The sequence below is a fragment of the Vicia villosa genome, linkage group LG4 (assembly GCF_029867415.1).
Source record: "Vicia villosa cultivar HV-30 ecotype Madison, WI linkage group LG4, Vvil1.0, whole genome shotgun sequence".
NCBI lineage: Eukaryota > Viridiplantae > Streptophyta > Magnoliopsida > Fabales > Fabaceae > Vicia > Vicia villosa.
Window position 1 is genome coordinate 95,857,604 of NC_081183.1, and position 11,238 is coordinate 95,868,841.

An 11,238-nucleotide genomic window follows, 5' to 3' on the forward strand; every position below is an offset into this window, starting at 1 on the left:
TGTTCTTCACATGAAACTCATCGCTACCACCTTCCAGCCGTCTACCACCAAGCTTCTTCTTCAAATCATCTCCCCTTACCCCCCAGGTCGACATGTTGTCGTCTCGAAAATCTCAGAATGTTAACTCGAATCTTACTCTCCTTAAGAAAAATACTATCCAACTTGGTATCCAACCGCCTATCATCCTCAACATCAAAGAACCGCACAAACCCATACCTCTTGCCCCTAATGTCTTTCTTGCAGGGGATCAGCACCTCATCAACTTCACCAAACTTCGCGAAAACCCTATAAAGATCTCTGGCTAAATATGTATTTGGAAAAGCAGTCACAAAAAAGTAGATCTCCTCTGATTGACATCCTTAGTTCTACCATGGCCAGCATTGTCCCACACTCTATTCCTAACTCGCCGATTAGAAACAATGGACCACTCACCTTCATGTTTCTCTCTTCTCTCTTGTTTCTCTCTCATTTTAGGTGCGGGAAGATCTCGACATTTGATATTAAAATATTTAATAATTATAAACTCGTGAATTAAGGAGTACACGTACCCTTCGAAAAAAGTAGACATCTTTTTTGTGTGGCATGTTTTCTAAAAAACTATTATGATAAAAGTGATAATCAGATTCTGAATTTGAATAATATTTTGAAAACACTTTTATATTAATGAGTAATATTTTGAAAACACTTTTATATTATTTAAATATTTAAAAATTTTCATATATATTTTATAAAGCTATATTATTTACAAAATTTAATTTGACATAAAATACTTGTTGAAAAACGATTTTAAATGGATTCCCATTATATAACTTTTTGCCATTTGTCACGTTCAATTAATATTTTTCTAAATAAGCTATACAAATTTATAATACAACAAAAATAATATTTTTATAATCTCTGATGTTTCACTTATAAAAAAATTTATAAATAGAGATTCAACACAATATATGTATCAAGAGTAAAACAACATTAATACAAGGAAAGAATTATGGCAAGAAGTGGGATGAAAAATGTTGTTGTGATTATGACAATAATTATGTTCATTTTGGCACAAGCTAGTTATTCTCTTCCGACTCGGCCTATCGCTATAGTGCGTTGTACTGCCAAGTGTGCTGTACAATGTGCAAATAAATTGGATGAGGAACTAAAGTATGTAGAATGTGTTGCTGGATGTGAATTGGCATGCAATAACATATCATCGCCAACTGCATATCAATGTACTACTGGTTGTGCTTATTCAAAACTCAATAGTATTAAAACTGGTATGCTCATACTTTCCCATATATATATATATATATATATATATATATATATATATATATATATATATATATATATATATATATATATATATATATATATATATATATATATATATATATATAGTTATTTAATACATCTAAAAAAATATGATAGTAATGTTGATTTAATTAATGTTATTTTTAAATAACTTTTATATTATATTTTTTCAGATGCTCGTGATGTCAATGCAATCGTTAATTCATGCTTGAAATCTTGTTAGACAATATGTAACAATCAATATATATATATATATATATATATATATATATATATATATATATATATATATATATATATATATATATATATTGAGTTTATGAACAATGTCAATGTTTAATACTCGCTAAAATAATATGTAACATTCAATAAATGGAGAAAAATATGTTGAATTTAATAACATTCTCTCTCATTCTATTTTGTTATTGTCATTTTCCATTTCTTTTTCACATTTCAGTTTTGAAATTAAGCTCTGTTTTAATGTAATTTAATTTTTTTTTAGTTAAAACACTTTTTACATTGACTAGTTACTCCAATCTACAATATTCTAATTAGTCAATTTTAAGATATAAAATTTTACCCATTAAAGTACTGGACAAAGAAAACACTCACTAACTTGCCTCACTATAAATTAATTCTAAAAAATAATATTAACATAATAATAATAATAATAATAATAATAATAATAATAATAAAAATAAAAATTATAAAATAATTAAGTTTAAAAATTATTAAATTGACAATATTGACACTTGTGAGCTATCACTATCAAACAATTTATTTTTTCTTCTTTATTGATAAACAGTATAAAAAGCTTGAATTACATTTTGAATGGATCTATATGGATGCCATTGTTTTCATTTATGGCCATTTATGCCAGTTTATGGGCCTGAGTGTTATGGATACAGTTTAGGGCAATTCTCATTGCACCCATATATCTATTTACATACTCGCGGTGAAAATCCCAAATTATTTTTATAACTCAGATATGCATATTCGAAGACACCTTTTCTAAAAAAATGTGACTTCGCATATGCAAATTCGTAGTCACCTGTTTTTTTAAAATAAAAAGAAGTGTAAGTCACTCCTTTTTTTAGAAAAATATGTCTTCAGATATGCATATCCGAAAATATGTATGAGACAAAATTCATAACAACAAAGCAACAAAGCATAGATTTATCATAAATAATTGATATTACATAGATAGTTCAACAAAAATTTAAAGTTACATATTGTTATTGTTGATATTTGTAAATATATAGTGTTAAGAATATTTGTATATAGAATAGTCCCACATCGACTATATCATGTACTTAGTTGTAATCTCTCTATATATAATAAAGTCTCCGTAGTGATTTACAAAACACACGGTTTATTCAAATTTCTCTTAGTCTCCTGTATTTCAACATGGTATCTAGAGCCTACTGAGAGACAACCCTTTACCATGCTTTACCCGGTAGACCCACTGTCTTCCGGTGAGAAATTTTTGGCAAACCGTGTCATAACTCTGGTTTGCCTTCCATACATTTCCGTGACTCATTCCGGCATCTGTTTTCAAATTTCTCCAGTCACCACCGAACTGTCGTCGCCATCCATTGTTGCCGCTATTGTTTTTGGCGACCTTTCAGCAAACTAATCCTACTGGCAGAAACGCCTCCCCCGATACGGCCGATCCCGACGATTTTTCCAGCGTCCCACTCGCCATCGTGCAACTGTTCCAGATCTGATACTCATGGCTACTCCTCAGAACTTTACGCCAAACTACGATGATTTTCTCAGGTAGTATCAAAATTATCAGAACTCATATTCTACTGCTTTGGTTGCACACACTGGTAATTCATCTACTTGTCTCTCTCAATCATCTACTTGTGGACCTTAGGTCCTTGATTCTGGTGCGTCTGACCATGTTACTGGTAATAAAATTATTTTCATTTCCCTCTCTACCTCGGGTGTCTTACCTACTATAACTTCTGCCAATGGTTCTCAAACCCAATCTGAAGGGATTGGTACTGTTCAAATTCTACCTTATCTCTCGGTTACTCTTGTTCTCTATGTACCTAATTATCCATTTAATTTACTTTCAGTCAGTCATTTAACTCGTTCTCTTGATTGTATTGTCACCTTTACTAACAGTATTGTTATCCTGCAGGATCGGAGTTCGGGACGGACGATTGGCGTCGGATGTGAGTCTCAAGCCCTTTATTACCTCTCAGTATCATCTCAGGCTTATTCAGCCAAAGATTCTCCACTTACTATCCATGCCTAGTTAGGTCATCCTAGTCTTCCTAAACTACAGAAGCTGGTTCCAAGTTTATCGAAGGCGCCTAATTTACATTGTGAGTCGTGTCAGTTAGGGAAACACCCTCGTAGTCAATTTCCCAATCGAGTCAATAAACGAGCTTCGTCCCCTTTTGCTTTAGTTCACTCCGGTGTTTGTGGTCCCTCGCGTACTGTCTCTACACTGGAGTCTAAGTATTTTGTCACCTTTATTGATGATTTTTCACGTTGCACGTGGTTATTTTTAATGAAAAATAGATCTAAATTATTCTCTATTTTTGAAAAAATTTATAAAGAAATAAAAACTCGGTTTAGTGTGTCTATTAGTACCTTAAGAAGTGATAATGCTCGTGATTACTTATCCCAACAATTTCAAACTTTTATATCCAGTAATGGTATTCTCCACCAAACATCTTGTCCTCATACACCTCAACAAAATGGGGTAGCCGAACGCAAAAATCGGCATATCGTAGAAACCACTCAGACCCTACTTCTCCATGGTAACGTTCCACTTCGGTTTTGGGGAGATTCGGTGCTAATAGCATGTTACCTTATAAATTGCATGCCCTCATCTGTCCTTAACGATAGAATCCCTCATTCAACCCTTTTTCCCAATTCTCTACTTCATCAAATTCCTCCCCGAGTGTGGTGTCGTTTTTTTACCTCCCCGTTTCACTTGGGAGGACGGCACGCCGGACCCTTCACGCGAAATTTGGAAGGACAAAGCCGCCCTTGTGGGTTGAATTTTATTTCAGTTCTTCCTACGATAGCACACAAACTTTTTAATTATCGTACGAGGAGGAAGGGGAAAAGGATCTCAAATAAACCCTAAGAGTTTTCTAGGTGTGGGGATTTCACCTAATCAGAAGTTCTGGAGTCCGGGAGGTCGGTTATACATAGGGAAGGTTTTAAGCACCCTACATATCCGTAGTACTCTATGGGAACCTTCTCTGTGTCTATGTGTTTGTGTTTGCTAATTGATTGGGAAAGTTTCTCCTTTATATTAGGAGAGAGAATTTAATTGAATTGAACGAAAGACAGATGAACTGACTGTTTTTGGTTTTTAGATTAGCTCGCTGAGATTCCTTGTGAATCTCATGCCTACATATCCCTAATGGAAGTCAGAGATTTTTGTAGTTCGGGGAACTAATTAGGGAAATGAATTGATTTTTTTGGTGCCTTGCTTGAAGCTCAAGGTTGAAGCTTTGAATTAAATCTTTGTTTACAGGAAAGAGACATGAAGTTATCTTTACAGAGAGGTATTTCTACTATTCCACCACAAACATTTAAAGTGACAGAAAAGCTGAGTTTGTTTCATAAGAGAGAGACCTTACTTGGTTGTGTGCAAGTATGCCAGTCGCGTGTCTCTTGAATGAAAGAAAGATTCTCAACCAGTTTAGGGAAAGTTGTACAAGTCTGGGGATGTGCCAGAGCATGTCTTTCAGAGTCCTAAATGGGAGAATGTTTGAAATTGAAATCTTTTTTTGTTTGTTTGTTTGCTAGGGAGACTCTATTTTCTGCCTTGTATGAGGCCCAGGGTTGTGGGTGACTGCTAAGGAGACTGACTATGGATGACTATATTTTGTGCCTTGTACAAAGCCCAAGGTTGTGGCTGACTTAGTGAGGAAAAGATCCTAAAGGTTGGGAATCTTTTAACACAGGGAATGATGTTTATCTGCCTTGTACAAAGCCCAAGGTTGTGGCTACTTAATGGGGAAGGACTCACTGTGGAGACTCTATGTTTTATTAACTATCACTTGTTTTTGGTTTTATGTCTAATTTAATTAATAGAGTTTTAAAATCAATAGAGCGAGAGTTTGAGGTTTTAAGGCCGACAAAGGTTAAAATCAATAGAGCGAGAGTTTGAGATCTTTAACTAGATAGTAGAAATAAGGCATTAGTTTTAAGCATGGCGAGAGCGTATTAAAACTGATTAGAAATTATTTACTTTCAAAAAGTGTTTTTAAACCCGACGCGGGATGGCAAAAGCGTACGTTAGGGAATACTAGCATGAGCCGAGTCAATAGAGCGAGAGGTTGAGACTAGGAGATTTAAGTAGATAACGACTTCATAAAGTGAGAATTTTATTAACTATGTTATTTTCAAAATGTTTTTCTAAATCTAATGGGATGGCGAGAGCGTACATTACGAGTTAGGATAGTAGTCTAAATCAACAGAGCGAGAGTTTGAGAGGAGGACTTTTAAACAACAGAATTAATAAAGAGTTTTAATCGAATAAGAACCATAGCCACTGGACCTTCGGATCACCTAAGTTAAACGAAATACATACTGATATCCGTTTATTATTATATTACTTAGACTTCACAATTACATTTCCCTTTAGAAACAACAAAGATATTAGTAGCCGTAGCTCTACATAGTAACCTTAGATAACGGTAAATTGATTCATAATCCCTGTGGATTTGATATCTTTTAAAACTACATGACACGACTGTGCACTTGCAGTTATCAAATTTATAGACACGTAAAGTCGCGATCAACCCCCCTACCGAAACACCCAGCTCTTTATCCATCTTCAACATAACTGTAGCCACATCACAAAGCGAGCCTCCCATGAGGCTCCTGTTACAACGGGCCACATCTGAATCAGTTGCCACCACACTAGAATAAACCGCTCCCCCCAAACCCCTTCCGACTGCTCCTTTTGAACCTCCAAAGAATCTGATTAACGTAAAGATGAAGAACCATGATAGCCACATGCAATGTGAGGTTGGGTCAAAACTGCCTTATCTCTTCCAAGCAGGCCTTAGGCCTCAACAGCATGCTGCTTGGAAATAATAAACTCAACACCCCGACCCAATATTATGACCAACAATTGGGCCCAACCCGAAGCCCAACTAATTGTCCATAAAATCATATTTAAAATAATTAAAATTACTATCTAACGCCACATGTCCCACCTTAGTTTCCTCTATAACAAATTACACCCCAATGTTTAGCTACTCAACTTTTTTCATTCTCATTTTCTTAATCTTTTTTGTGATTTTAGAAACAACCACCCAAGTTGAAACGTCACCATCACACCCTAAAACCCCTCCCGAATTCCCTGAGTCTTAGAAAGTGTCTAACACTTTTTCTTCATCTGAATCCACAAAAGCCTCCGCCTCTGAGGTTGACTTACATGAAAAGTCCCATCCAATTTCGATACGTTGCCATCAAACAAACCATCAACTTTAGCATGCTCGAACAATATGTTGGCCTCATCCTCACTCCAATCCTTGAAGGAATCAGAATATTCATCGGAGCCAGAAGAATCCACTACAGACACTGGAACACTGAAATCCTCCACCAAAGTGATGAAAAACCTAACTCCATCAATGAAAACACCCAACTCTTTGGTCAAGAAGGTTAAACATGAGGTTCTAACACATATCCTGGCCACCTCTAACATTTTCTTATGCTGTGTATTATCATCCGCAAATAAGAACACTCCAACCTCCTCTGCTAGAAACCTAAACATCTTATCACCCAAAACATGAGAGGGTATACCAAAGAAACGTAACCACACTATCCTTTCACCATCAATATTACCAGGCTTCGGTCTCTTGATCGATTGAAACCACTGATTAAGAACCACCTCACATTCCTTTACCAGTACCTCTAACGCCCCTTCCTCACGCTCAAGCAGGAGACATTTATTAGCACCCATATGAATAGCTTGAATGAGAAATAAGCCCTCAGCATGTAGAGCATCTTGAATGCCGCTAGTCGTCCCAGCCATGTACACCACCTCACCATAGTTTTCTTCATTTTGTTGACATCCTCCAACTGAACGTCATTAAAGAACAACAGTTTTCCGTTGTTAGCACCACTGATTCCAAATGACAACTCTGCCACCAGTTTTCCGTTGTTTTCACCACTTGCGTAAAAGACTTTTCACTACCATTGACGATGACAGATTTAATCTTGTTATCCCTTATATTCTTGTTCTTCACATGAAACTCATTGATACCACCTTCCAGCCGTCCATCCCAAGATTATTCTTCAAATCATCTCCCCTTACCCCCCTAGTCGACATGTTGTCGTCTCGAAAATCTCGGAACGTTAACTCGAATCTTACTCTCCTTTAGAAAAATACTATCCAACTTGGTATCCAACCGCCTATCATCCTCAACATCAAAGAACCACACAAACCCATACCTCTTGCCCCTAATGTCTTTCTTGCAGGGGATCACCACCTCATCAACATCACCAAACTTCGCGAAAACCCTATAAAGATCTCTGGCTAAATATGTATATGGAAAAGCAATCACAAAAAAGTAGATCTCCTCTGATTGACATCCTTAGTTCTACCATGGCCAGCATTGTCCCACACTCTATTCCTAACTCTCCGATTAGAAACAATGGACCACTCACCTTCATGTTTCTCTCTCTTTTAGGTGCGGGAAGATCTCGACATTTGATATTAAAATATTTAATAATTATAAACTCGTGAATTAAAGAGTACACGTACCCTTCGAAAAAAATAGACATCTTTTTTTGAGTGACATGTTTTCTAAAAAACTATTATGATAAAAGTGATAATCAGATTCTGAATTTGAATAATATTTTGAAAACACTTTTATATTAATGAATAATATTTTGAAAACACTTTTATATTATTTAAATATTTAAAAAATTTCATATACATTTTATAAAGCTATATTATTTAAAAAATTTAATTTGACATAAAATACTTGTTGAAAAACAATCTTAAATGGATTCCCATTATATAACTTTTTGCCATTTGTCATGTTCAATTAATATTTTTCTAAATAAGCTATACAAATTTATAATACAACAAAAATAATATTTTTATAATCTCTGATGTTTCAATTATAAAAAAAATTATAAATAGAGATTCAACACAATATATGTATCAAGAGTAAAACAACATTAATACAAGGAAAGAATTATGGCAAGAAGTGTGATGAAAAATGTTGCTGTGATTATGACAATAATTATGTTCATTTTGGCACAAGCTAGTTATTCTCTTCCAACTCGGCCTATCGCTATAGTGCGTTGTGCTGCCAAGTGTGCTGTACAATGTGCAAATAAATTGGATGAGGAACTAAAGTATGTAGAATGTGTCGCTGGATGTGGATTGGCATGCAATAACATATCATCGCCAGCTGCATATCAATGTACTACTGGTTGTGCTTATTCAAAACTCAATAGTATTAAAACTGGTATGCTCATACTTTCCCATATATATATATATATATATATATATATATATATATATATATATATATATATATATATATATATATATATATATATATATATATATATATATATATATATATATATATATATATATATATATATATATATTAGTTATTTAATACATCTAAAAAAATATGATAGTAGTGTTGATTTAATTAATGTTGTTTTTAAATAACTTTTATATTATATTTTTTCAGATGCTCGTGATGTCAATGCAATCGTTAATTCATGCTTGAAATCTTGTTAGACAATATGTAACAATCAATATATATATATATATATATATATATATATATATATATATATATATATATATATATATATATATATATATTGAGTTTATGAACAATGTCAATGTTTAATACTCGCTAGAATAATATGTAACATTCAATAAATGGAGAAAAATATGTTGAATTTAATAACATTCTCTCTCATTCTATTTTGTTATTGTCATTTTCCATTTCTTTTTCACTTTTCAGTTTTGAAATTAAGCTCTGTTTTAATGTAATTTAATTTTTTTTTAGTTAAAACACTTTTTACATTGACTAGTTACTCCAATCTACAATATTCTAATTAGTCAATTTTAAGAAAAAAAATTTAATCATTAAAGTATTGGACAAAGAAAACACTCACTAAGTTGCCTCACTATAAATTAATTCTTAAAAATAATATTAACATAATAATAATAATAATAATAATAATAATAATACAAATTATAAAATAATTAAGTTTAAAAATTATTAAATTGACAATATTGACACGTGTGAACTATCACTATCAAACAGTTTATTTTTTCTTCTTTATTGATAAACAACATAAAAAGCTTGAATTACATTTTGAATGGGCAGATCCATATGGATGCCATTGTTTTCATTTATGGCCATTTATTCCAGTTTATGGGCCTGAGTGTTATGGATACACTTTAGGGCAATTCTCATTGCACCCATATATCTATTTACATACTCGCGGTGAAAATCGCAAATTATTTTTATAATTCAGATTTGCATATTCGAAGACACTTTTTCTAAAAAAATGTGACTTCGCATATGCAAATTCGTAGTCACCTGTTTTTTTAAAATAAAAAGAAGTGTAAGTCACTCTTTTTTTTAGAAAAATATGTCTTCAGATATGCATATCCGAAAATATGTATGAGACAAAATTCATAACAACAAAGCAACAAAGCATAGATTTATCATAAATAATTGATATTACATAGATAGTTCAACAAAAATTTAAAGTTACATATTGTTATTGTTGATATTTGTAAATATATAGTGTTAAGAATATTTATATATAGAATAGTCCCACATCGACTATATCATGTACTTAGTTGTAATCTCTCTATATATAATAAAGTCTCCGTAGTGATTTACAAAACACACGGTTTCTTCAAATTTCTCTTAGTCTCCTGTATTTCAACATGGTATCTAGAGCCTACTGAGAGACAACCCTTTACCATGCTTTACCCGGTAGACCCACTGTCTTCCGGTGAGAAATTTTTGGCAAACCGTGTCATAACTCTGGTTTGCCTTCCATACATTTCCGTGACTCATTCCGGCATCTGTTTTCAAATTTCTCCAGTCACCACCGAACTGTCGTCGCCATCCATTGTTGCCGCTATTGTTTTTGGCGACCTTTCAGCAAACTAATCCTACTGGCAGAAACGCCTCCTCCGATACGGCCGATCCCGACGATTTTTCCAGCGTCCCACTCGCCATCGTGCAACTGTTCCAGATCTGATACTCATGGCTACTCCTCAGAACTTTACGCCAAACTACGATGATTTTCTCAGGTAGTATCAAAATTATCAGAACTCATATTCTACTGCTTTGGTTGCACACACTGGTAATTCATCTACTTGTCTCTCTCAATCATCTACTTGTGGACCTTAGGTCCTTGATTCTGGTGCGTCTGACCATGTTACTGGTAATAAAATTATTTTCATTTCCCTCTCTACCTCGGGTGTCTTACCTACTATAACTTCTGCCAATGGTTCTCAAACCCAATCTGAAGGGATTGGTACTGTTCAAATTCTACCTTATCTCTCGGTTACTCTTGTTCTCTATGTACGTAATTATCCATTTAATTTACTTTCAGTCAGTCATTTAACTCGTTCTCTTGATTGTATTGTCACCTTTACTAACAGTATTGTTATCCTGCAGGATCGGAGTTCGGGACGGACGATTGGCGTCGGATGTGAGTCTCAAGCCCTTTATTACCTCTCAGTGTCATCTCAGGCTTATTCAGCCAAAGATTCTCCACTTACTATCCATGCCTAGTTAGGTCATCCTAGTCTTCCTAAACTACAGAAGCTGGTTCCAAGTTTATCGAAGGCGCCTAATTTACATTGTGAGTCGTGTCAGTTAGGGAAACACCCTCGTAGTCAATTTCCCAATCGAGTCAATAAACGAGCTTCGTCCCCTTTTGCTTTAG

The 11,238-nt window shown here is 34.0% G+C and overlaps 2 protein-coding genes across 2 annotated transcripts; both read left to right on the forward strand.

The window, feature by feature from the left end:
* Positions 1-948: 948 nt before the first annotated feature.
* LOC131599369 (uncharacterized) lies at positions 949-1,601 on the forward strand. The gene is made up of 2 exons (XM_058871751.1): positions 949-1,262; positions 1,473-1,601. The coding sequence occupies exons 1-2, from the start codon at positions 989-991 to the stop codon at positions 1,520-1,522; spliced, it is 324 nt and encodes a 107-aa protein (XP_058727734.1). The 5' UTR covers positions 949-988; the 3' UTR covers positions 1,523-1,601.
* Positions 1,602-8,455: 6,854 nt separating this feature from the next.
* On the forward strand, positions 8,456-9,131 carry LOC131599370 (uncharacterized). The gene is made up of 2 exons (XM_058871752.1): positions 8,456-8,765; positions 9,003-9,131. The coding sequence occupies exons 1-2, from the start codon at positions 8,492-8,494 to the stop codon at positions 9,050-9,052; spliced, it is 324 nt and encodes a 107-aa protein (XP_058727735.1). The 5' UTR covers positions 8,456-8,491; the 3' UTR covers positions 9,053-9,131.
* Positions 9,132-11,238: the final 2,107 nt, after the last annotated feature.

Coding starts and splice junctions, on each gene's coding strand:
- LOC131599369 (XM_058871751.1), top strand. CDS start 989: ATGGCAAGAAGTGGGATGAAAAATGTTGTTGTGATTATGACAATAATT. Junction 1,263..1,472: donor ACTCAATAGTATTAAAACTG/GTATGCTCATAC, acceptor ATATTTTTTCAG/ATGCTCGTGATGTCAATGCA.
- LOC131599370 (XM_058871752.1), top strand. CDS start 8,492: ATGGCAAGAAGTGTGATGAAAAATGTTGCTGTGATTATGACAATAATT. Junction 8,766..9,002: donor ACTCAATAGTATTAAAACTG/GTATGCTCATAC, acceptor ATATTTTTTCAG/ATGCTCGTGATGTCAATGCA.